At 47.5% G+C, this 27,558-nt stretch overlaps 1 protein-coding gene across 7 annotated transcripts in view; it reads right to left on the bottom strand.

Moving 5' to 3' along the window:
• mbnl3 (muscleblind-like splicing regulator 3) overlaps positions 1–27,558 on the bottom strand; it is a 76,015-nt gene that overhangs the window by 42,771 nt on the left and 5,686 nt on the right. For 5 of the 7 annotated variants that reach the window (XM_029771669.1, XM_029771672.1, XM_029771673.1 and 2 more), the window contains exon 2: positions 9,048–10,419. In XM_029771669.1, the coding sequence (XP_029627529.1) occupies positions 9,048–9,230 (183 nt within the window). In that variant the 5' untranslated portion in view covers positions 9,231–10,419. The remainder of the gene's footprint in view (positions 1–9,047; positions 10,420–27,558) is intronic. The other 2 variants (XM_029771666.1, XM_029771668.1) reach the window with 2 other exon arrangements.

Genomic DNA, 27,558 nt, shown 5'->3' with positions numbered 1-27,558 from the left:
AGACAGGAGGAAATAGAAAGACAGGAGGAAATAGAAAGACAGGAGGAGAGGGGAAACAGAAAGACAGGAAGAAATAGAAAGACAGGAAGAGAAGGGAAACAGAAAGACAGGAGGAGAGGGGAAACAGAAAGACAGGAGGAGAGGGGGAAACAGAAAGACATGAGGAGAGGAGAAACAGAAAGACAGGAGGAGAGGAGAAACAGAAAGACAGGAGGAGAGGAGAAACAGAAAGACATGAGGAGAGGAGAAACAGAAAGACATGAGGAGAGGAGAAACAGAAAGACAGGAGGAGAGGAGAAACAGAAAGACAGGAGGAGAGGAGAAACAGAAAGACAGGAGGAGAGGAGAAACAGAAAGACAGGAAGAGAGGAGAAACAAAGACAGGAGGAGAGGAGAAACAGAAAGACAGGAGGAGAGGAGAAACAGAAAGACAGGAGGAGAGGAGAAACAGAAAGACAGGAGGAGAGGAGAAACAGAAAGACAGGAGGAGAGGAGAAACAGAAAGACAGGAGGAGAGGCGAAACAGAAAGACAGGAGGAGAGGAGAAACAAAGACAGGAGGAGAGGAGAAACAGAAAGACATGAGGAGAGGAGAAACAAAGACAGGAGGAGAGGAGAAACAGAAAAACAAATGACATAGAGAGAGGAGAACAGAAAGGACAGGAGGAGAGGGAGAAACAGAAGACAGGAGGAGAGGAGAAAAGAAAGACGGAGAGAGGGAACAGAAAGACATGAGGAGGAGGGAGAAGAATACAGAAGAACAGAAAGACGGGAGAGAGGAGAAACAGAAAGACAGGAGAGAGAAACAGAAAGACAGGAGGAGAGGAGAAACAGAAAGACAGGAGGAGAGGAGAAACAGAAAGACAGGAGGAGAGGAGAAACAGAAAGACATGAGGAGAGGAGAAACAGAAAGACAGGAGGAGAGGAGAAACAGAAAGACAGGAGGAGAGGAGAAACAGAAAGACAGGAGGAGAGGAGAAACAGAAAGACATGAGGAGAGGAGAAACAGAAAGACAGGAGGAGAGGAGAAACAGAAAGACAGGAGGAGAGGAGAAACAGAAAGACAGGAGGAGAGGGAGAAACAGAAAGACATGAGGAGAGGAGAAACAGAAAGACATGAGGAGAGGAGAAACAGAAAGACAGGAGGAGAGGAGAAACAGAAAGACAGGAGGAGAGGAGAAACAGAAAGACAGGAGGAGAGGAGAAACAGAAAGACATGAGGAGAGGGAGGGAAACAGAAAGACAGGAGGAGAGGAGAAACAGAAAGACAGGAGGAGAGGAGAAACAGAAAGACATGAGGAGAGGAGAAACAGAAAGACAGGAGGAGAGGAGAAACAGAAAGACAGGAGGAGAGGAAAAACAGAAAGACATGAGGAGAGGAGAAACAGAAAGACATGAGGAGAGGAGAAACAGAAAGACATGAGGAGAGGAGAAACAGAAAGACAGGAGGAGAGGAGAAACAGAAAGACATGAGGAGAGGGGAAACAGAACGACAGGAAGAGAGGAGAAACAGAAAGACATGAGGAGAGGAGAAACAGAAAGACAGGAGGAGAGGAGAAACAGAAAGACATGAGGAGAGGAGAAACAGAAAGACAGGAGGAGAGGAGAAACAGAAAGACAGGAGGAGAGGAGAAACAGAAAGACAGGAGGAGAGGAGAAACAGAAAGACAGGAGGAGAGGGGGAAACAGAAAGACAGGAGGAGAGGAGAAACAGAAAGACAGGAGGAGAGGAGAAACAGAAAGACAGGAGGAGAGGAGAAACAGAAAGACAGGAGGAGAGGAGAAACAGAAAGACATGAGGAGAGGAGAAACATGAGGAGAAGGAAATGAAAAGTAATGTCAAGAAAAATATATTGGGTCAGGAAAATCCTCCTCTAAGGTAGCCATGGCAACACACTAAGAAACAGGGAGGAAGTCCCTCCTTGTACAGTACCATCTGTGCTGCACAGGAGAGACAGAAAGGGGGGAGGGAGGAAGGGAGAGGGAGAGAGGGGGGGAAGGGAGGGAGAGAGGGGGGGCTAAGGGAGAGAGAGGGGGAGGATGGGAGGGAGAGAGAGGGGGAGGGAGGAAGGAAGGGAGGGAGGAAGGGAGAGAGGGGGGGCTAAGGGAGAGGGAGGATGGGAGGGAGAGAGAGGGAGGGAGAGAAATGGGGGAGGAAGGGAGAGAGATGGGGGAGGGAGGGAGGAAGGGAAAGAGAGAGGGGGGAGGAAGAAAGGAAAAGAGATAGAGGGGGGAGGAAGAAAGGGAGAGAGGGGGGGCTAAGGGAGAGAGAGGGGGAGGATGGGAGGGAGAGAGAGGGGGAGGGAGGGAGGGAGGAAGGGAGAGAGGGGGGGCTAAGGGAGAGGGAGGATGGGAGGGAGAGAGAGGGGGAGGAAGGGAGAGAGGGGAGAGGGGGGGAGGAAGGGAGAGATGGGGAGGGAGGGAGAGAGAGAGGGGAGAGGGGGGGAGGAAGGGAGAGAGAGGGAGAGAGAGGGGGGGGAGGGAGAGAGAGGGGGGGAGGGAGAGAGGGGGAGGGAGGAAGGGAGAGAGAGGGGGGAGGAAGGGAGAGAGAGGGGAGGTAGAGAGAGTGGGAGAGAGGGGGGAGGGAGAGAGAGGGGGAGGAAGGAAGAGAGAGAGGGGGAGGGAGGGAGGGAGGGAGAGAGATGGGGGAGGAAGGGAGAGAGATGGGGGAGGGAGGGAGGAAGGGAAAGAGAGAGGGGGGAGGAAGAAAGGAAAAGAGATAGAGGGGGGAGGAAGAAAGGGAGAGAGGGGGAGGGAGGAAGGAAGAGATAGGCGTTCATCCTATACAAGGATGACAACATGTAGTATCTACATTAAACAAAACATATGCTAAGAAAGCATTTACAGCAAAGACTAGACTTCTCTGACGAACAACTTGATCTGGGCTACAGAGGGGGAAAAATTGTCAAATCTCTCAGCCATCCTGCCCTGCTGCTCATGCTTGTCCGCATGCTAGACAATTACGTCATCCAAACAAGCTCTGACTCCTGAATGCATTTAGTCTCCAAACGGTGTAACTGAGTCTAAACCAGCAAGTAGATGTGGTAGTCACTATGATCATCATTTCAAAATGGGTTGACATTGTTACAAGGTTTCCTGCCTCCCTTCCCCCAACAGGTTGACAGTCAGCCTGGCCAGACAGACAGGGCTAATGGGGGAGCAGCAGGAGAGGAGAGCACTGCAGAGAAGATGTTAGATATGGAGGGGACAGTGAGGAAGCCGTGAGGAGGCCATTAAAAGATAAATCCATAAATTAGCAGCATTGGGAGGGGGAGGAGGGAAGGAGAGCGAAGGGAAGGATGGAATAGAGAGATAGCACGAGTGGGAACATAACTTGTTTCCTTGTTCTTTAAAGTGAATAAGTAAAAGTGAGAAAAACAAAGTTTGTGGAGCTACACTGTTGTACAATCAATATGTCCTTAGTGAGGACTGGAGAGAAACATTTAAACAGGACGGAGGTGTGTGTGAACTGTGTGTGTGTGTGACTCTTGATAAAGAGAGAGCCATGTTGACCGCCCGTTGTCTCTCACATAAACACTTTCTTAAAGCAACGCTGCAGTGGCCCTACAACCTCAGACAGACAGACAACTCACTGCCTTTCACACACCACTTTATCACCTCTGACGCTAAAAAAAACCATCTTGCTTCTCTTAACCCTCAATACAGAAAGCAGACTGTTGCTCTGTGCTAAAAACAGCCATGCCACTCACTCACAGAGATCAAACTGAACTGTCCAATGGATCGGCACTCCTGAGCTGTTGCTAGGCTGCTCTCTCTCCCTCCCTCCCTCCATCTCTCTCTCCCTCCCTCCCTCCCTCCCTCCCTCCCTCCATCTCCCTCTCCTGCTCTGGAAGACATAACACAGAAAAATGGCTGAATAATACATTCTAACTCAATAAACGGGGAGACAGCAGCTGCACTCAGACAGAGAACCCCTTGTCTGGGTCTCTCTCTTTCTGCAGGGGATGCTGGTAAGACACACACACAAACAAGTAGACACACAACACACGGACACACACACATGCACGCACACAAACAATATTTACAAAGCCTAGTCACAGTGCTAAGGCTATCCACCCGATATAGCTGCATCACAACTGTGTGGTTAATGGTGTGTGTCTGTCTGTGGTAGTGCTGCTGTCTCTGGACGGAGGTGAGAGGGGCCACAGACAGGGAGCAGCTGCAGTGGTTCTGTGTAGAGGGGCAGGGCCACATCAGCAGAGGGACAGCTAATCACCGGTACAGAGTAGAAGGACAGCTAGTCAGCAGTAGAGAGTAAAGGGATAAATTACCTGAATTGATGGAATAACGATAAAAAGAAAGATATGTTTATAACATTAATGTGGACTTTCTTAATTATATTTTAAACTACTACTACCCATCAATTGTCCTATTAACAATCACCCATATTAGCAAACTCATTTCACTTCAAACTTCACATTTCTCTAGTATAGGCTACTCATCGTAATGAACGATATCAGGAAAATGCCTGCGATAAGTGATCAGTATGATCGTTGTGGATAATGTTTGGTTTATCGTCCCAGCTCTACCTCAGAACTGATTCATAGATAGCAAGGAGAACGGCACAGAGGGTGGGTGTGGCTGAACAGTTCCTGGTCTTGACAATTCTTTTAACACAGCTTAGAAGTCAACTCCACCCTTCAATATAGAAGGGTTTGGAGCGAGTAGTCATGCTGCACTTCGCTCCGCAGGTAATATTACATCTCATTACATTACAACGGTTTGATTTGTTTGATCTGAGCAATTTTTAGCTAGCTACATAGTTGTCTTTGCTGTCTTTGTATCAAAGATAATTGTGTAATTTAGAGTAATTATCGAGGTTAGCTAGCCAGCTATTTTCGTCCGCCGCGACGCCGTTCTCCAAACTTAGTCAACACTGCTAGCTAGCCAACTTCTACCGACTAGCAGCACTGTAGAAACTAATACATTACAATGGAATGATTTGATTAGTGTAGTGTTAGCTAGCTACATAGTTGTCTTTGCTGTCTTTGTATCTAAGATAATTGTGTAGTTTTAGAGTAATTATCGAGGTTAGCTAGCCAGCTATTTTCGTCCGCCGCGACGCCGTTCTCCAGACTTAGTCAACACACCTAGTCAACATCAAACCCACTGCTAGCTAGCCAACCTTTACCGACTAGCAGCACTGTAGAAACTAGTACATTACAACGGAACGATTTGATTAGTGTAGTGTTAGCTAGCTACATAGTTGTCTTTGTCATAGTTTGATAATTGTGTAGTTTAGAGTAATTATCGAGGTTAGCTAGCCAGCTATTTTCGGCCCCCGCGACGCCATTTTCCAAACCTAGCCAACTTTTACAGACGAGCAGCATTGTAGAAACTAAATACATTACAAAGGAACGTCTTGATTAGTGTTATGTTAGCTAGCTACATAGTTGCCTTTGTATCATGATAAAGGTGTAGTACTGAAACTATCGAGGTTACCTAGCCAGCTACACTTTCAAACAAAGTCAACAACGCAGCCACTGCTAGCTAGCCTACTTCACCAGCCAGCAGTACTGTATCATTTTAGTCATTTTAGTCAATAAGATTTTTGCAACGTAAGCTTAACTTTCTGAACATTCGAGACGTGTAGTCCACTTGTCATTCCAATCTCCTTTGCATTAGCGTAGCCTCTTCTGTAGCCTGTCAACTATGTGTCTGTCTATCCCTGTTCTCTCCCCTCTGCACAGGCCATACAAACGCTTCACACCGCGTGGCCGCTGCCACTCTAACCTGGTGGTCTCAGCGCGCACGACCCACGTGGAGTTCCAGGTCTCCGGCAGCCTTTGGAACTGCCGGTCTGCGGCCAACAAGGCAGATCTCAGCCTATGCTACCCTCCAGTCCCTCGACTTCTTGGCGCTGAAGGAAACATAGATTACCACAGATAACACTGCTACTCCTACTGCTCTCTCCTCGTCTGACCACATGTTCTCGCATACCCCGAGAGCATCTAGCCAGCGGGGTGGTGGCACTGGAATCATCTCTTCCAAGTGGACATTCTCTCTTTCTCCCCTGACCCATCTGTCTATCTCCTCCTTTGAATTCCATGCTGTCACAGTTACCAGCCCATTCAAGCTTAACATCCTTATCATTTATCGCCCTCCAGGTTCCCTTGGAGAGTTCATCAATGAGCTTGACGCCTTGATAAATTCCTTTCCTGAGGATGGCTCACCTCTCACAGTTCTGGGTGACTTTAACCTCCCCACGTCTACCTTTGACTCATTCCTCTCTGCCTCCTTCTTTCCACTCTTCTCCTCTTTTGACCTTACCCTCTCACCTTCCCCCCCTACTCACAAGGCAGGCAATACGCTTGACCTCATCTTTACTAGATGCTGTTCTTCCACTAATCTCATTGCAACTCCCCTCCAAGTCTCCGACCACTACCTTGTATCCTTTTCCCTCTCGCTCTCCTCCAACACTTCTCACTCTGCCCCTACTCGGATGGTATTGCGCCGTCGCAACCTTCGCTCTCTCTCTCCCGCTACTCTCTCCTCTTCAATCCTATCATCTCTTCCCTCTGCTCAAACCTATCTCCTGATTCTGCCTCCTCAACCCTCCTCTCCTCCCTTTCTGCATCCTTTGACTCTCTATGTCCCCTATCCTCCAGGCCGGCTCGGTCCTCCCCTCCTGCTCCGTGGCTCGACGACTCATTGCGAGCTCACAGAACAGGGCTCCGGGCGGAAATGGAGGAAAACTCGCCTCCCTGCGGACCTGGCATCCTTTCACTCCTGCCTCTCTACATTTTCCTCTTCTGTTTCTGCTGCTAAAGCCACTTTCTACCACTCAAAATTCCAAGCATCTGCCTCTAACCCTAGGAAGCTCTTTGCCACCTTCTCCTCCCTCCTGAATCCCCCCCCCCTCTCTGCGGATTACTTCGTCAACCATTTTGAAAAGAAGGTTGACGACATCCGCTCCTCGTTTGTTAAGTCAAACGACACCGCTGGTCCACTTTCTACCACTGGTCCTGCTCACATTGCCCTACCCTATGCTTTGACCTCTTTCTCCCCTCTCTCTCCAGATGAAATCTTGCGACTTATGACGGCCGGCCGCCCAACAACCTGCCCGCTTGACCCTATCCCCTCCTCTCTCCTCCAGACCATTTCCAGAGACCTTCTCCCTTATCTCACCGCGTTCATCAACTCATCCTTGACCACTGGATACGTCCTTTCCGTCCTCAAGAGAGCGAGAGTTGCACTCCTTCTCAAAAAACCTACACTCGATCCCTCCGCTGTCAACAACTACAGACCAGTTTCCCTTCTTTCTTTTCTCTCCAAAACTCTTGAGCGTGCCGTCCTCGGCCAGCTCTCTTGCTATCTCTCTCAAAATTACCTTCTTGATCCAAATCAGTCAGGTTTCAAGACTGGTCATTCAACTGAGACTGCTATTCTCTGTGTCACGGAGGCTCTCTGCACTGCTAAAGCTAACTCTCTCTCCTCTGCTCTCATCCTTTTAGACCTATCTGCTGCCTTTGATACTGTGAACCACCAGATCTTCCTCTCCGAGTTGGGCATCTCCGGCGTGCCCCACGCTTGGATTGCGTCCTACCTGACAGGTCGCTCCTACCAGGTGGCGTGGCGAGAATCTGTCTCCGCACCACGTGCTCTCACCACTGGTGTCCCCCAGGGCTCTGTTCTAGGCCCTCTCCTATTCTCGCTATACACCAAGTCACTTGGCTCTGTCATATCCTCACATGGTCTCTCCTATCATTGCTATGCAGACGACACACAATTAATCTTCTCCTTTCCCCCTTCTGATAACCAGGTGGCGAATCGCATCTCTGCATGTCTGGCAGACATATCAGTGTGGATGACGGATCACCACCTCAAGCTGAACCTCGGCAAGACGGAGCTGCTTTTCCTCCCGGGGAAGGACTGCCCGTTCCATGATCTCGCCATCACGGTTGACAACTCCATTGTGTCCTCCTCCCAGAGTGCCAAGAACCTTGGCGTGACCCTGGACAACACCCTGTCGTTCTCCACTAACATCAAGGCGTGACCCGATCCTGTAGGTTCATGCTCTACAACATTCGCAGAGTACGACGGAACAACCACTTTACAATAGTGCATCTAAATCTTTAGGGGGGGGGGGGTAGAAGGATTACTTTATCCTATCCTAGGTATTCCTTAAAGAGGTGGGGTTTCAGGTGTCTCCGGAAGGTGGTGATTGACTCCGCTGTCCTGGCATCGTGAGGGAGCTTGTTCCACTGGATATCATAAGGTGAATGCACCAATTTGTAAGTCGCTCTGGATAAGAGCGTCTGCTAAATGACTTAAATGTAAATGTAAATATACACTGAGTGTACAAAACATTAGGAACACTTTCCTAATATTGAGTTGCACCCCTTTTGCCCTCAGAACAGCCTCAATTCATTGGGGCATGAACTCTACAATAACTTAAAAGTGTTCCACAGGGATGCTGGCCCATGTTGACTCCAATGCCTCCCACAGTTGTGTCAAGTTGGTTGGATGTCCTTTGGGTGGTGGACCATTCTTGATACACACGGAAACTGTTGAGCGTGATAACCCAGGAGCGCTGCAGTTCTTGACACACTCAAACCACTGCGCCTGGCACCTACTACCATACCCCATTCAAAGGCACTTCAATCTTTTGTCTTGCCCATTCACCCTCTGAACACAGACACAATCCATGTCTCACAAGGCTTAAAAATAGTTATTTAACCCGCCTCCTCCCCTTCAGCTACACTGATTGAAGTGGATTTAACAAGGGACATCAATAAGGGATCATAGCTTTCATCTGGATTCACCTTGTCAGTCTACTTAGTGGAAAGAACAAGTGTTCTTCATGTTTTGTACACCCATTCACAAAACGTAAAAACTATTGTCTATTACTAATCCCTTAGCAGGCCTAGTTGATAAATTTCAAAAACGATTTACAGGTTGGTTGTGTGGTGTGTGTCAGAGAGAGAGTTATGAGAGAGTGTTTTCCCTTACCTTATTGTCAGACAGTGCCTGCTGTGTGCGTGCGTGTGTGCGTGCGTGCGTGTTGTTTGTGATGCTGATTGTTACCTTGAGTGAGTCGAAGCAGGCGATGACTCGGCCATTGTCCACGTGGCAGCTCCTGGCTGGGTGGGCGAACTTACACTCAGCGTCCGAGCGGGAGCAGGTACCCCTCTGAAACTCTCGACACACCTCTAGGGTCAGCCACTTAGTGTCCCGGCCCATGGCCATACTTCCCATATTGACTGCCATTACAGCCCCTCAGGACAGGAGGGGGCAAGTGGATAAGGGAGTAGGGTCTAGGGTTGGACACAATCGGGACTTAGTGCACAAACAAAATGCACTGATGCAGATGAAAATAAATTGGAAACTCCTTGGCAAGACGAGGAGATGAGTGTGTGAAATAAAAAAAATACTTAGTTATACTGGATACAATGAATAAACTGGTCCTTTGAAATGACTTTGAGTTTCTGGGTATGGAGGCTGGAGTAGTGGGTTTTCTTGGGTAAGGTGCAGATCCCTGATCCACTGACGATGGGATGAGTTCTCAGAGCTAGAGGTGAGCAGAGGCCAGCTCTGTCTCATAGAAAAAGGAGGAAATTGGGGCACCTCACTCTGGCATGCTGAGATATGTAGTTCAGACAGGCATTGTCCTAGAGAGAGGCCTTCCAATGACAGCTTCCTCTTCTTATGTCCGTCAGTCTGTCGGGCTCTGTCTTGCTCGCGCTGGTCACTCCGTTCTTCAGACAGAAATCCCAAAACCACACGGCTTCTCTAGCGATTAGTATGGCTGGTCAGGCTGTTTAGAAAAAGGGAAAGATAAAAAAGCAGAAGCTTATCGACCAGTGTCCTTGTATTGATGACGAAGTGGAGGCTGTGGGAGGTGGAGGCTGGGACGAGATGGAGTATTTGGGGAGGTGGAGGCTGAGGGGAGATGGCAGCTGGGGGGAGGTGGAGTATTTGGGGAGGTGGAGGCTGAGGGGAGGTGGAGGCTGGGGGGAGGTGGGCGGATTGCAGATCAGCAGCAGGACGGATGACTCTCTGGCTGTCAGGGTCACATATAGCCTCATTCAAGGCCAAACACACACAAATAAACATACACTCACACACACACAGTGCTGTGCTTTGCTCTACTCTCACCTAGCAAAGCCAGGAGCCTGTCCTATGCAGACAGCAGCAGTACACAGCAGCAGCAGGCCACCAGCCAGCCAAACACTCCCACAGCACTAACAGCACTGGACCAGACCAGAACGCCAGGCACCCACTCACAGTCTTCTTAGGCACTTTGGAGTTCCACTTCCTCCTCTTATTTTAGTCTCTTTCTCATCCCTCCTTCTCCACGTTTCTTCCTTCCCTGGCTGTCTCTTGTCGTTTATCCTTCCGTCTTCGTCATCCTCTTCGTTGACCTCTTCATGTGGCTGCCCTTGCCGTAAAAACCTGTCTTTGGGTCGCAAGAAGAGACAGATGATCAAAATTAGTCAGCAGTTGGTTTAAAATAATACAATTAAATAAAGTAAAAAATCTATTGCAGAAAAGAGTTCCAGGAAAAGCAGGCATCCTGAAAGAAGAACATAACTGCATTAGTATCCAACCTACACTGTCAACTTACAACAGAAACCTGTAGAGTCTATCTGGGTGATGAGGTCATGAGGTGAAAGAGAGACACACAGAGAGCAGAGCAGACGGAGAGGGAGGCTAGTAGGGAGGCTGCAATGGGAGGCTGCAATGCACAGGAAAGGGCAAGCAATGTCTTAATTAAGAGATACAAGGAGGTAGAGAGAGGGATAAAGGGAGGGAGTGATAGAGAGAGGGAGGGAGGGATAGAGGGAGGGATGGAGGGATAGAGGGAGGGAGGGAGAAAGAGGGAGGGAACGAAGAGAAAGCTAGCAAGAAAGAGATGTCCCTTTAAGTCACATGAGCTTTGCAGAGCTGAAAGTAATTGACCAACTCGACATGAATCATGCTGCGATATGTGCTGAAAATGAGTATCCTTGAACCGCCACAGGCTGGCCGGCTGAAACTGCCGATCCCCACCCGCAGTCTGTCTGCTGCCGTCGTACACAGTTATGAATATATAGAGGGGAAGGGAGTGACGAGGAAAAGAGAGAAAGAACATTTCTCCACAACTGTAGCTGCTGTGCAGAGTGAGGCCACAGCCAATCAGCATGAGCCTTGTAGGCAGGCAAAGAAAGTGGCTTGCCAATGAGGATAGAGGTTGCATATCGACCCCCCCACCCACCCATCCTTGTTCCTCCCTTCCTGCCTGCCTACCTCTTTCCTCTGGCACAGCCTGTCATGTCTGAGCCTCATTTATTTTTTATTTAACCTTTATTTAACTAGGCAAGTAAGAACAAATTCTTATTTACAATGATGGCCTAGGAGGGGGCAGAACGATGGCCTTGTTCAGAAGCAGAACGACAGATTTTTACCTTGTCGGCTTGGGGATTTGATCTAGCAACCTTTCAGTTACTGGTCCTACACTCTAACCACTAGCTACCTGCCGCCCCATGCCAGGATTTAAAGAGGAGAATAAAGAATGTCTGATTCTGAAGTGTGTGTGCACCTGTGTCCTTCTCAAACCGAGGGCATCACTGCAATGTCTGACTTCCAGAGAGGGAGAAAGAGAGGGATGATGAGAGGATGAGAGGAGAGGTTGTTACTGTATTTCTCCCAGTGAGGTGTGGTAAGGTAGGGTTAAGTGTGAGCGACGGATGGGGGGCTTAATATAACAAGGACAAAATCTGGTGAAAGTGATTGTCTTTCGAAACCTTGTAGAGTCCATGCCCCAATGAATTGAGGCTATTCTGAGGGCAAAAGTGGGGGGTGGGTGTATTAGGAAGCTTAATGTTTTGTACACTCAGTGTATATAGTCATTAATAGTGAATGACTTGATAAATAAGGGGTACATCCTAATAAACTCACATAGAAGCCCCACAGTAACCCACATCACCTGGTATAAGTCAATGAGTGACACTGTGCAAACATTAGGAACTGGGTACTATTAACTAGAACGTGTACCATGGTTGACTGTAGACATGAGAGAGGTGAATACATAACATGAAGGAGACAGGAATAAAAGAGAGGTGAATACATAACATGAAGGAGACAGGAATAAAAGAGAGGTGAATACATAACATGAAGGAGACAGGAATAAAAGAGAGAGGTGAATACATAACATGAAGGAGACAGGAATAAAAGAGAGAGGTGAATACATAACATGAAGGAGACAGGAATAAAAGAGAGAGGTGAATACATAACATGAAGGAGACAGGAATAAAAGAGAGAGGTGAATACATAACATGAAGGAGACAGGAATAAAAGAGAGAGGTGAATACATAACATGAAGGAGACAGGAATAAAAGAGAGAGGTGAATACATAACATGAAGGAGACAGGAATAAAAGAGAGTGAATACAAACATGAAGGAGACAGGAATAAAAGAGAGAGGTGAATACATAACATGAAGGAGACAGGAATAAAAGAGAGAGGTGAATACATAACATGAAGGAGACAGGAATAAAAGAGAGAGGTGAATACATAACATGAAGGAGACAGGAATAAAAGAGAGAGGTGAATACATAACATGAAGGAGACAGGAATAAAAGAGAGAGGTGAATACATAACATGAAGGAGACAGGAATAAAAGAGAGAGGTGAATACATAACATGAAGGAGACAGGAATAAAAGAGAGAGGTGAATACATAACATGAAGGAGACAGGAATAAAAGAGAGAGGTGAATACATAACATGAAGGAGACAGGAATAAAAGAGAGAGGTGAATACATAACATGAAGGAGACAGGAATAAAAGAGAGAGGTGAAAGGAAAGGAGAAGGGATTGGGGCAGATATTATCGGTCTGCATGTCACATAGCGTCAGACAGATGGAAGGAGCAGTGGGAGGGTGTCTGTGGGTATGAGAGTGTTTCTGTGTGTGAGAATGTCTCTGTGAGTATGAGAGTGTCTCTGTGTGTATGAGAGTGTCTCTGTGTGTATGAGAGTGCGCAGACAGAAAGCCCATAAGGAGAGTACTGCGGTGGAGGGAGGGAGGGAGAGAGAGAGAGCGCGAGAATGGGGAGAGGTGGGCATTTGAAAGCTTGGGACTACAAGCTTCTATCTGCAAAAAGATGATTCTGAGATAATTGGCTTTAAAGTTCAGAACCCTCATTGGTTTGATTGGTGTTTTTATCTTGTATTCATTTGAACTTATCAATATGAATTGGGGTAGAGTACTTAGAGTACTGTATAGGTAGAGAACATTGAATAGCACACGGCTATGTCTTATAGTCCCAAGCTCTCGAATTGCAGTACTTTCCTGCAGACAAATGACCAAATCGCCCTCTAGTGGCCTCATGGGTGGAATGTTATTAATATTTTTCACAATTTCATAATTAATCAACATTATTTTTAAAGACAGTCAAAAATCCGGAGTTTCTATGTTCTAAAATTGGGCTGCAAACTCAAAATGTAATATATGTCAACTCTATATCTGACATGGTACAGGTATTTTCTTCTTTAAGCCCATAACCATGTGTGTGAGGTGGATACTTTTGTTTCAAAGTAGATTTGTTTAATACTACAGAGCAGTGGTGTAAAGTGACACCCAAAAGTACTAGTTACATTTTGAATGCTTAGCAGGACAGGAAAATGGTCCATTCACACACTTATCAAGAGAACATCCCTGGTCATCCCTACTGCCTGTGATCTGGTGGACTCACTAAACAGAGAACATCCCTGGTCATCCCTACCGCCTGTGATCTGGTGGACTCACTAAACAGAGAACATCCCTGGTCATCCCTACTGCCTGTGATCTGGTGGACTCACTAAACAGAGAACATCCTTGGTCATCCCTACCGCCTGTGATCTGGTGGACTCACTAAACAGAGAACATCCCTGGTCATCCCTACTGCCTCTGATCTGGCGGACTCACTAAACACACATGCTTTGTTTGTAAATTATGTCTGAGTGTTGGAGTGTACCCCTGGCTATCCATAAATTACAAAAACAAGAAAATGGGTCTGTCTAGTTTGCTTAATATAAGGATTTTTAAATGATTTATACTTTTACTTTTGATACTTATGTATTTTTCGGCAATTAGATTTATTTTCGATTCTTAAGTATATTTAAAACTTTTACCCAAGTAGTATTTTACTGGGTGACTTTCACTTTTACTTGAGTAATTTTCTATTAAAGTATCTTTACTTTTATTCATGTATGATATTTGGGTACCTTTTCCACCACCGCTATAGAGAAACACTTGGTGTGACTCTGATTTAGCCCACTGCAGTATTAAAACACTTTCAGACACAAGAACAAAGGCACACACTCGCAAAAAAAGGTTTGAGAGATGAGAGGGTAAGATTGATTGCTTAGGCATGCTTGGCTGTCTCTCCCCCTCTCCCTCCTCCTCCACCTCTCATCCTGCTGGTCTGTCTCTCCCTCCTCCACCTCTTATCCTGCTGGTCTCTCTCCCTCCTCCTCCACCTCTCATCCTGCTGGTCTGTCTCTCCCTCCTCCTCCTCTCATCCTGCTGGTCTGTCTCTCCTTCCTCCTCCGCCTCCACCTCTCATCCTGCTGGTCTGTCTCTCCTTCCTCCTCTTCCACCTCCACCTCTCATCCTGCTGGTCTGTCTCTCCCTCCTCTTCCTCCTCCACCTCTCATCCTGCTGGTCTGTCTCATCCTCCGCCTCATCCACCTCTCATCCTGCTGGTCTGCCTCTCCTCCTCCTCCTCCACCTCTCATCCTGCTGGTCTGTCTCTCCCTCCTCCTCCTCCTCCACCTCTCATCCTGCTGGTCTGTCTCCCCCTCTCCACCTCTCATCCTGCTGGTCTGTCTCCCCCTCCTCCTCCACCTCTCATCCTGCTGGTCTGTCTCTTCCTCCGCCTCCTCCACCTCTCATCTTGCTGGTCTGTCTCTCCTCCTCCTCCTCCACCTCTCATCCTGCTAGTCTGTCTCTCCCTCCTCCTCCACCTCTCATCCTGCTGGTCTGTCTCCCCCTCCACCTCTCATCCTGCTGGTCTGTCTCTTACTCCGCCTCCTCCACCTCTTATCCTGCTGGTCTGTCTCTCCCTCCTCCTCCACCTCTCATCCTGCTGGTCTGTCTCTTCCTCCGCCTCCTCCACCTCTTATCCTGCTGGTCTGTCTCTCCCTCCTCCTCCACCTCTCATCCTGCTGGTCTGTCTCTCCCTCCTCCTCCACCTCTCATCCTGCTGGTCTGTCTCCCCCTCCACCTCTCATCCTGCTGGTCTGTCTCTTCCTCCGCCTCCTCCACCTCTCATCCTGCTAGTCTGTCTCTCCTTCCTCCTCCACCTCTCATCCTGCTGGTCTGTCTCCCCCTCCACCTCTCATCCTACTGGTCTGTCTCTTCCTCCGCCTCCTCCACCTCTTATCCTGCTGGTCTGTCTCTTCCTCTGCCTCCTCCACCTCTCATCCTGCTGGTCTGTCTCTCCCTCCTCCTCCACCTCTCATCCTGCTGGTCTGTCTCTCCCTCCACCTCTCCTCCCGCTGGTCTGTCTCTTCCTCCGCCTCCTCCACCTCTTATCCTGCTGGTCTGTCTCCCCCTCCACCTCTCATCCTGCTGGTCTGTCTCTTCCTCCGCCTCCTCCACCTCTTATCCTGCTGGTCTGTCTCTTCCTCCGCCTCCTCCACCTCTCATCCTGCTGGTCTGTCTCTCCCTCCTCCTCCACCTCTCATCCTGCTGGTCTGTCTCTCCCTCCTCCTCCACCTCTCCTCCCGCTGGTCTGTCTCTTCCTCCGCCTCCTCCACCTCTTATCCTGCTGGTCTGTCTCTCCCTCCTCCTCCTCCTCCACCTCTCATCCTGCTGGTCTGCCTCTCCTCCTCCTCCATCTCTCATCCTGCTGGTCTGTCTCCCCCTCTCCCTCCTCCTCCACCTCTCATCCTGCTGGTCTGTCTCCCACTCCTCCTCCACCTCTCATCCTGCTGGTCTGTCTCTTCATCTGCCTCCTCCACCTCTCATCCTGCTGGTCTGTCTCTTCCTCCGCCTCCTCCACCTCTCATCTTGCTGGTCTGTCTCTCCCTCCTCCTCCACCTCTCATCCTGCTGGTCTGTCTCCCCCTCCACCTCCATCCTGCTGGTCTGTCTCTTCCTCCGCCTACTCCACCTCTTATCCTGCTGGTCTGTCTCTTCCTCCGCCTCCTCCACCTCTCATCTTGCTGGTCTGTCTCTCCCTCCTTCTCCACCTCTCATCCTGCTAGTCTGTCTCTCCCTCCTCCTCCACCTCTCATCCTGCTGGTCTGTCTCTTCCTCCGCCTCCTCCACCTCTTATCCTGCTGGTCTGTCTCCCCCTCCTCCTCCTCCACCTCTCATCCTGCTGGTCTGTCTCTCCCTCCTCCTATCCTGCTGGTCTGTCTCCTCCTCCTCCTCCTATCCTGCTGGTCTGTCTCCCCCTCCCTCTCTCATCCTGCTGGTCTGTCTCTCCCTCCTCCTCCACCTCTCATCCTGCTGGTCTGTCTCCCCCTCCTCCTCCTCCACCTCTCATCCTGCTGGTCTGTCTCCCCCTCCACCTCTCATCCTGCTGGTCTGTCTCCCCCTCCTCCTCCACCACCTCTCATCCTGCTGGTCTGTCTCCCCCTCCACCTCTCATCCTGCTGGTCTGTCTCTCACTCCACCTCCACCTCTCATCCTGCTGGTCTGTCTCCCCTCCTCCTCCTCCACCTCTCATCCTGCTGGTCTGTCTCTCCCCCCTCCTCCACCTCTCATCCTGCTGGTCTGTCTCTCCCCCCTCCTCCACCTCTCATCCTGCTGGTCTGTCTCCCCCTCCGCCTCCACCTCTCATCCTGCTGGTCTGTCTCCCCCTCCGCCTCCTCCACCTCTCATCCTGCTGGTCTGTCTCCCCCTCCTCCTCCTCCTATCCTGCTGGTCTGTCTCTCCCTCCTCCTCCACCTCTCATCCTGCTGGTCTGTCTCTCCCTCCTCCTCCACCTCTCATCCTGCTGGTCTGTCTCTCCCTCCTCCACCTCTCATCCTGCTGGTCTGTCTCCCCCTCCTCCTCCTCCACCTCACATCCTGCTGGTCTGTCTCTCCCTCCGCCTCCTCCTCCTCCACCTCTTATCCTGCTGGTCTGTCTCCCCCTCTCATCCTGCTGGTCTGTCTCCCCCTCCACCTCTCATCCTGCTGGTCTGTCTCTCCCTCCACCTCCCCCTCCTCCTCCTCCTCCCTTCCTGCTGGTCTGTCTCCCCCTCCTCCTCTCATCCTGCTGGTCTGTCTCCCCCTCCACCTCTCATCCTGCTGGTCTGTCTCTCCCTCCGCCTCCCCCTCCTCCTCCTCTCATCCTGCTGGTCTGTCTCCCCCTCCTCCTCCTCCCTTCCTGCTGGTCTGTCTCCCCCTCCTCCTCTCATCCTGCTGGTCTGTCTCCCCCTCCCCCTCCACCTCTCATCCTGCTGGTCTGTCTCCCCCTCCTCCTCCTCCTCTCATCCTGCTGGTCTGTCTCCCCCTCCTCCTCCTCCTCTCATCCTGCTGGTCTGTCTCCCCCTCCACCTCTCATCCTGCGGGTCTGTCTCCCCCTCCACCTCTCATCCTGCGGGTCTGTCTCCCCCTCCACCTCTCATCCTGCGGGTCTGTCTCCCCCTCCACCTCTCATCCTGCTGGTCTGTCTCCCCCGCCACCTCTCATCCTGCTGGTCTGTCTCCCCCGCCACCTCTCATCCTGCTGGTCTGTCTCCCCCTCCTCCTCCACCTCTCATCCTGCCGGTCTGTTGCTTCATCTCTCCCTCCTCCTCTTCCTATCATTCTAGCTACTGATCGATGGAGAGAAATTACTTGGGGGCACAGGCTGTTCCCTCAGCCCTGCCTATCCTGCATTCAGGCCCAGGTCAGCCACAGTCAGGAGCTCCATGCTTACGCAGTACATTCCTCTCAGGATCCTGCATTCAGGCCCAGGTCAGCCACAGTCAGGAGCTCCATGCTTACGCAGTGTTTCCACACCTCCCTCCCTCAGGGTGCATGCATCCTTGCTCAGCAACGCTGCAGCTAACATCATCAAAACCCACAACAGAAAGGGAACACGAGCTGACTCTTGACTGCTCCCTGGCTGGCTTTCCGCAGTAGACACAGAATGGCTGCACAGTTTCCACCTGAGCAGTTGATAGGCTGTTACAGAGTGGACACTGGCTCTGGCCCAGACTCACAACGGCATTCATTCAGGATCCATACTGCAGCCAACCTTCCTGAAGCAGGAACAGAAGGTACTCTGTGACTCTGTCACTCTGTGATGGATATTATTCATCCATAAGCAAATGAAGTAACGGAGTACAGTAAAGCAGAGAACGAACTATACCTTCAGTACCAGACAAGTCTGGAGGTGGTGTCACATCTAAAATAGCAGCCACTGACTGGGCTCCTGATTCCCTCAATTCACCCAGCCAGCACACCAGGGAACCAATCAGGACAACAGTGTTAAATTATTGAACATAAGTACATAAGCCACATATCCAACCCCTTTCCAGCAGCATGCTGTATAAATGCAGATAGCATTACTACAAGTCTGAATTTGAATTGAGGTCTAATTGCTCCAGCGGCTGAGTGACTGTGAGGAGTGAGGCGCTGCAGAGCAGGAGAAAACAGGAGAAGAAGAAGAAATGGAGAGGAGAAAGGGTGGAAAGCAGTAAAGAGGAGAGGAGTAAAGAGGGGAGGAGAGGAGTAAAGAGGAGAGGAGTAAAGAGGAGAGGAGTAAAGAGGAGAGGAGTAAAGAGGGGAGGAGAGGAGTAAAGAGGAGAGGAGTAAAGAGGAGAGGAGTAAAGAGGGGAGGAGAGGAGTAAAGAGGAGAGGAGAGGAGTAAAGAGGAGAGGAGTAAAGAGGAGAGGAGAGGAGTAAAGAGGAGAGGAGAGGAGTAAAGAGGAGAGGAGTAAAGAGAGGAGTAAAGAGAGGAGTAAAGAGAGGAGTAAAGAGAGGAGTAAAGAGAGGAGTAAAGAGGAGAGGAGAGGAGTAAAGAGGAGAGGAGTAAAGAGGAGAGGAGTAAAGAGAGGAGTAAAGAGGAGAGGAAGATGGGTGGAACATGAGATGAGATAGGAAATAGCAGGGAGAGGGAGAAACGTTGCAGGAGTGGCTGTAAATGAGAGGCGGACTGAGACAAAGAGGGAGAAGAGAATGCATATTGACTCTAAAAGGTCAGCCAGCCTGTTCCACACACACCTACTGTCGCTGTGTCCTTCAAGAATACTGAAGAGTGGATTTGAGAAGGTGAATAAGGAAATATGGAGTTGACTGTGTGTGTGTGTGTGTGTGTGTGTGTGTGTTTGTGTGACCGTGAGACAGACAGCTGATCGTCCTCGCAGTGGCAGACCACATAACAACACTTGCACAGGATCGGTACATCCGAACAGCACACCTACGGGACAGGTACAGGATAGCAACAACAACTGCCCGAGTTACACCAGGAACACACAATCCCTCCATCAGTGCTCAGACTGTCTGCAATAGGCTGAGAGAGGCTGGACTGAGGGCTTGTAGGCCTGTAAGGCGGGTCCTCATTTTTGATTAATTTAATCAAATTTACCAAAATTCCCGGGCTTAACTTCCCATGGAAAATTTCTGGAGAAATTCCGGAAATTTACTGGAAAGTTTCCAACCTTTTGCAACCCTAAATACATTAAACAACAATACAAATATAACACACTACAGTAAACAACACAACAACACACTGGATCAGCGGATAGGTAACCTCTGAACCTGAGATTGCCACATGATTTGCCGCTTGGCCGTTTGGCAACGGGGAGGAATCAAAAGGTTAATATTAAGTTTGATGAAATGTCATTATTGTTTAGGCTAGTGATTATGCAGACTCAAGGTGATACTGGTATGGACACTCTCCCTGGTCCAAGATCCCTTCATGAAGACTTCTTTACATCCTTCATTAGCCTGCTATATTCGTTTTGTTTTTAATGTTTCATTTCCTGTTGTACTATGTACACAATACAGCTTTTAGCTGCTGCCATGTATACTGAAATAAAACTCAACTCAAAAGAGACTATTGAATGGGGCTAGACTGGCTGCTACTGCATTCCCTCCCCACACCTGCAGAGAGAGAGAACTTCTGTGAGTGTAATGTTTACTGTTCATTTTTATTATTTATTTCACTTTTGTTTATCATCTACTTCACTTGCTTTTGCAATGTTAACATTGTTTACCATGCCAATAAAACCCTTAAATTGAAATTTAATTGAGAGAGAGAGAGAGAAGGCAGGCTGCCTCTCCACACCTGCAGAGAGAGAGGGGGGAGGGAGGGAACTCCAGGAGTCACCAGGTAGAAGTCAGGGTAGGTGGGATAGAGGCTGTGTCCCAAATGGCACCCTTTTTCTTATGTGGCATACATACCGTGTAGGACTCTGGTCAAAAGTAGCGCACTATATAGGGAATAAGGTGCCATTTACACAGGCAGACCAATTCTGATATTTTCTTCATGAATCGGTCTTTTGACCAATCAGATCAGCTCTTTTGCCAATAATTGGGCAAAACATCAGAATTTGGCTGCCTGTGTCAATGTAGCCTATGGGACACCGCCAGAGAGGGGGAAGGCTGGCTGTTGTTGACTCCAGCACACTGCTGTCACGCCCTGACCATAGAGAGCCCTTGTTTCTCTATAGTGTAGTAGGTCAGGGCGTGACTAGGGGGTAGTCTAGTTTAATATTTCTGTGTTGTGTTCTAGTTTATATTTTCTATGTTGGTGTTTTGTATGATTCCCAATTAGAGGCAGCTGGTAATCGTTGTCTCTAATTGGGGATCATATTTAAGTAGCTTTTTTCCCCACCTGTGTTTGTGGGATATTGTTTTGTGCACCACGTAGTCACGGTTAGGTGTTTGATTTATTTGTTTTTGCTTGAAGTTTCACTTTGGAATAAAGATGTGGAACTCTACACACGCTGCGCCTTGGTCCCGTTCTTACGACAACCGTGAAAACTGCGTCATGTCCATCCTCAAAGATGGAGCACCACTACACTACGTAACCTTCATAGCAGGAAGCTGATGTCTCCAGAATTGATCATGGGAACGCAGTACTTGGTGGCCTGCCTGCAAATTCAATTCATAAACTAGATGGCGCCGACGGAGAAGGGTGACATCTTATGAGTTTCAACCCGACTTTGCTATTTAGTGACTTTTTCCATGTTTATCCTTACTTTTTTGTACAGAAAGTTGAAACTTCTTAGGGCTAGGGTCATTTTTTCTCAATTTCCACCTGACTGATGTGCCCAAAGTAAACTGCCTTTTGCTCAGGCCCTGAAGCCAGGATATGCATATCATTGGTACCATTGGAAAGAAAACACTTTGCAGTTTATAAATGTTAAAATAATGTAGGAGACAATAACACAATAGATACGGTAGAAGAAAATCCAAAGAAACTTTGAGAGCCCATGCTCTTACAATGGAAAGTATAGGGGCATAATGAATTCTAGCTCCCATGATGCAATTCCTATGGCTTCCACAGGGTGTCAGCAGTTTATGTTCAAGGTTTAAGGCTTGTAACTTCAAAAATGAATAAGAAATATGAGTTTTAGTACAAGGACACAGTCTTGGAAATTCGTGTTTGGGCGCGCGATGAAGACAAGACGCACCTGCTAATATCGGTTTCCTATTGAACATACTTCTTTCCATATGAAATATTATAGTTTGATTACATTAGGGTATCTGAGGAGTCAAAGAAACATTTTGACTTGTTTTAACCTGTTAGGGCTAGGGGGCAGTATTTACACGGCCGGATAAAAAACGTACCCGATTTAATCTGGTTACTACTCCTGCCCAGTAACTAGAATATGCATATAATTATTGGCTTTGGATAGAAAACACCCTAAAGTTTCTAAAACTGTTTGAATGGTGTCTGTGAGTATAACAGAACTCATATAGCAGGCAAAAACCTGAGAAGATTTCATGCAGGAAGTGGCCTGTCTGACAAGGTGTTGTTGTTCTTGCCTCTGTTTATTGAAGACTGAGGATCTTAGCTGTAACGTGACACTTCCTACGGCTCCCATAGGCTCTCAGAGCCCGGGAAAAAGCTGAACGATATCGAGGCAGCCTCTGGCTGAAACACATTATCGCCTTTGACAAGTGGCCGATTAGAGGACAAAGGGCTTAGGCGCGTGCCCGAGTCGACCCCATGCTTTATTTTCTTTCGTCTGTTTACCTAATTGCAGATTCCCGGTCGGAATATTATCGCTTTTTTACGAGAAAAATGGCATAAAAATTGATTTTAAACAGCGGTTGACATGCTTCGAAGTACGGTAATGAAATATTTAGAAATCTTTTGTCACGAAATGCGCCGTGTGCGTGACCCTTATTTACCATTCGGATAGCGTCTTGAACGCACGCACAAAACGCCGCTGTTGGAACATAACTATGGATTATTTGGGACCAAACCAACATTTGTTATTGAAGTAGAAGTCCTGGGAGTGCATTCTGACGAAGAACACCAAAGGTAATCAAACTTTTCTAATAGTAAATCGGAGTTTGGTGAAGGCTAAACTTGCTGGGTGTCTAAATAGCTAGCCCTGTGATGCCGGGCTATCTACTTAGAATATTGCAAAATGTGCTTTCACCGAAAGCCATTTTAAAAATCTGACATAGAGTGCATAGAGGAGTTCTGTATCTATAATTCTTAAAATAATTATGCTTTTTGTGAACGTTTATCGTGAGTAATTTAGTAAATTGTTAGTAAATTCGCCGGAAATTTGCGGGGGGTATGCTAGTTCTGAACGTCACATGCTAATGTAAAAAGCTGGTTTTTGATATAAATATGAACTTGATTGAACAAAACATGCATGTATTGTATAACATAATGTCCTAGGTGTGTCATCTGATGAAGATCATCAAAGGTTAGTGCTGCATTTAGCTGTCTTCTGGGTTTTTGTGACATTATATGCTAGCTTGAAAAATGGGTGTCTGATTATTTCTGGCTGGGTACTCTGCTGACATAATCTAATGTTTCGCTTTCGTTGTAAAGCATTTTTGAAATCGGACAGTGTGGTTAGATTAACGAGAGTCTTGTCTTTAAAATGCTGTAAAATAGTCATATGTTTGAGAAATTGAAGTAATAGCATTTCTAAGGTATTTGAATATCGCGCCACAGGATTCCACTGGCTGTTACGTAGGTGGGACGATTTGGTGCCACCTACCCTAGAGAGGTTAACAAAGTTTAGCGGTAGATTTTCCTTTCTCTGCAAGTTGAATGAGTGGATTACTCAAATCGATGGTGCCAACTAAACAGACTTTTTGGCATATAAAGAAGGATTTTTATCTAACAAAATGACACTACATGTTATAGCTGGGACCCTTTGGATGACAAATCAGAGGAAGATTTTTAAAAAGTGAATATTTAATCGCTATTTGTGAATTTATGAAACCTGTGCCGGTGGAAAAATATTTTGATGTGGGGCGCCGTCCTCAAACAATCGCATGGCATGCTTTCGCTGTAATGGCTACTGTAAATCGGTCAGTGCAGTTAAAGTAACAATAATTTACGCTTTCAACCGATATAAGACACTTGTATGTACCTAAATGTTTAATATCCATAATTTTAATGATTTATTTGAATTGCGCGCCCTCCAGTTTCACCGGAAGTTGTCCCGCTAGCGGGACGCCTAGCCCTATTAATACTTGACGGCCAAGACAGTTACTAACCTTGATTTCGACTTCAAATCCGACTTAGACTAAACTGTTTCCTTGTTCATACACAATTCATTTGTTCCACTTCACCAAAACGCTGTGGGTGTCGATGCTGCAGACGAGCCGGCATCCTTGTGTCACTGAGACAAAGAGAATATCCCCTCCGTCCTATTGGCAAATGTCCAGTCACTCGAGAATAAGATGGTTGGGATTCGTTCAAGAGTCTCCTATCAGAGGGAGTTGAAAAGCTGCAAAATGATATGCCTTGCAGAGATGTGGCTGGATGACTCAGTGAACTCAGTGGTTTCTCCATGCAGCAGCACGATCGGATGAAGGCGGCCTCGAGCAAGTCCAAGGGGGGGAGGGGTGTGCCTATTCATAAACAACAACTGGTGTGCTGCGTTCAGTGTGAAGGAAATCTCTAGCTTTTGATTCCCTGATATAGAACACCTCATGGTAAACTGCAGAACCTTTAATCTACCTGATATAGAACACTTCATGGTAAGCTGCAGACACTTATCTACCAAGAGAGTAATGATCACAACTGTCTACATCCCTCCAAGCCAACACCACTTTGGCACTCAACGAACTATATGGGGCCATAAACAAAGAAGAAACCACTCACCCAGAGCCAGTGTTTCTGGTGGGCAGAGACTAACACTGGGAGAATTAAAACCGCTCTCACTTTTATCAGCATGTCTCCTGCGCTACTAGCTGCGCTAAAACGGTAGACCACTTTTATTCTACCCACAGAAACGCATACAAGGTTCTCCCTCGTACGCCTTCCTGCAAATTTGACCATGACTCTATTCTCCTGTTTACGAACTAAAACTCAAACAGGAAGTACCAGTGACGCGTTCAATACTCCAACACTAGTTGTATGTGGCAGGGCTTGCAGACAATAACGGATTACAAAGGGAAACCCAGCCGGGAGATGTCCAGTGATGCAGAACTCCCAAACGAGCTAAATGTCTTTTATGGTCGCGTCGAGGAATACAACACTGAGTCTTGCGTGAAAGCCCCTGTTGTTCCGGATGACTGTGATCTCACTCTCTGTGGTTGACGTGTGTAAACCTGTTTTAAAGTTTAACACTCACAAGACCGCCATTTAAAATACCAGGGTGCGTTCTCAAAGCATGCGCAGACCATCTGAAAAGTGTCTTCAATTACATTTTCAATCTCTCCTTGTCCCCATCTGTAATCCCAACATGTTTCAAGCTGACCACCATTGTTCCTGTTCCCAAGAACTCCAAGGTAACCTGCCTAAATGACTATTGCCCTTTAGCACTTGAATCTGTCATTATGAAATGCTTTGACCATCACACCGTAATTTCCGGTCACAACTTGTAGACTTGTTTACGTGCTGCTGTGCAGTTTATTGCTAACGTTTCTTTGCTACCTGACAACTTTACGGTTTTTACTTTTTAATTACCGTTTTATATTTAATTTTCCCCTCGCTCAACTTTTTTCATCAAACTTTTTCACCCCGGATGCTTTATCTAGACATGGTTCTACACGACCTCCACCAGCCTAAGCTAAGTAGTAACATTAACATTATGCCTTCTAACTGCAGTCGCTGTACTCATAATATACAGGCGAACGATCGCCTTATGGCGAGGATAGCCGTGCTGCAAGCCCAGCTTCAGACGCAATCGTTAGGCAAGGGTAATTTAAGCCTGGTTCCTCTCTAGGTTTCTTCCTAGGTTCTGGCCTTTTCTAGGGAGTTTTTCGTAGCCACCATGCTTCTACATCTGCATTGCTTGCTGTTTGGGGTTTTAGGCTGGGATTCTGTACAGCACTTTGTGACATCAGCTGATGTGGAGCGGGTTCGAGAGCTTCAAGTTCCTTGGTGTCTACATCACTAAGGACTCAACATGGGCCACACACACCAACACAGTCGTGAAGAGGGCACGACAGCGCCTCTTCCCCCACAATGCTGAAAAGATTTGGCATGGGCCCTTGGATTATCTATCCTGATGTCTAGTCACTTTACCCTGCCTTCATGTACATATCTACCTCAAATACCTTATTATCTATCCTGATGCCAAGTCACTTTACCCTGCCTTCATGTACATATCTACCTCAAATACCTCATACCCTTGCTCATTGAGCTGGTACTGGTACTCCCTGTATATAGCTGCACATTTACCTGGTACTGGTACTCCCTGTATATAGCTCCACATTGATCTGGTACTCCCTATATAAAGCTCCATTCTTGTGTATTTTATTCCTTGTGTAACAAATATATATATATATATATATATATATATATATATATATATATATACTGCATCGTTGGGAGGGGCTCAGAAGCAATGATTTCAAGGTATTTGATTGAATTTGAACAGTGCTGCAAGGATTCTTCTGACACAAACAAAACTGTCTGCCCACATCACCCCCATCGCTACCTGTTCCTCAAAGAATTGACTATAAAATCATCCTCCTCGTCTGCAAATCCCTAAATTGCATCGGACCCGCCTGTCTGTCAGACCTGCTCTCCCCCTATGAACCTCCACTCACCCTACATTTAAGCCACGTCCCCAGGCTCGGCACAATGGGGGACCATGCCTTGTCCTCCCATGCACCATGCCTATGGAACTCCCTTCCAGATAATCTCAGGGCTATTCAGACTGTTGGAGCTTTTAAAGCAGGCCTTAAGACTGACCTCTATCGGCCTAGCCTTCCTCATGACATGGTTACATACATTTGTTCCATTTTTTTGTTGACCTATGTGTCTATTTTATGCACCTTGTGATTATTCTTGTATAATGAAAAGAGCTTTACAAATATAATACATTATTATTAGTTTCCCCACGGTCCCTCTCCCATGCTGCACAAGTCCAAAAGCCCAGTCAGCCCCTCTGTCGGCGCACCAGGCACAGACGGATAAAACGAATAACTGTGCGAAACCGCAAGGCCATAACACCAGAGTAGACACTTGGAACGCAGGAAGCTTTAAGACATGCAATATATTTAGAGAATGTGCAGCCAGAGCCCTTAAACAACTGTCTGACTGATAAAATCTAACAAATCACTCATTTAGGCCATGGTCATACCAGCAACATTTCAAGCTTTAAAAAAACAGCCTAGAACCAACCAATAAACATTAGTCTTACTCAGACCAGAGTCACCTGGAACACTCTAACAACATAATTATTTTTATTTATCCTTTATTTAACTAGGCAAATCAGTTAAGAACAAATTCTTATTTACGATGACGGCCTACCCTGGCCAAACCCTAACAACGCTGGGCCAATTGTGCACCGCCCTATGGGACTTCCAATCACGGCCGGTTGTGATACAGCCTGGAATTGCACCAGGGTCTGTAGTGACACCTCCAGCACTGAGATGCAGTACTTTAGACCGCTGCGCCACTTCTGGGAGTGAAAGAGGGAGAGAGACCTGGCTGATGCTATCTCTAAAAAGCAGAGGGAGAGAAACCTTATATAATAAAGCCATCACCTGCAGAGAAATGAACCTGGAGAAGAGCCCCCTAAGCAAGCTGGTCCTGGGGCTCTGTTTACAGACCCCACAGAGCCCCAGAACAGCAACACAATTAGACTCAAACAAATCATGAGAAAACAAAAATATAATTATTTGACACATTGGAAAGAATTTACAAAACAACAGAGCAAACTAGAATGCTATTTGGCCCGAAACAGAGAGTACACATTGGCAGAATACCTGACCACTGTGACTGACCCAAAACTGAGGAAATCTTTGACTATGTACAGCCTTGCTATTGAGAAAGGCACAAAATGAGGTGGAAACTGAGCTGCACTTCCTAACCTCCTGCCAAATGTATGACCATATTAGACACATTTCCCTCAGATTACAGACCCACAAAGAATTTGAAAACAAATCAAATTTTGATAAACTCCCATATCTATTGGGTGAAATACCACAGAGAGAGTAGAGAGCAGCAAGATTTGTGACCTGTTGTCACAAGAACAGGGCAACCAGTGAAGAACTATT

This window comes from Salmo trutta, chromosome 13 (assembly GCF_901001165.1).
Source record: "Salmo trutta chromosome 13, fSalTru1.1, whole genome shotgun sequence".
Lineage (NCBI taxonomy): Eukaryota > Metazoa > Chordata > Actinopteri > Salmoniformes > Salmonidae > Salmo > Salmo trutta.
This window is presented reverse-complemented; position numbering and strand designations above follow the sequence as displayed.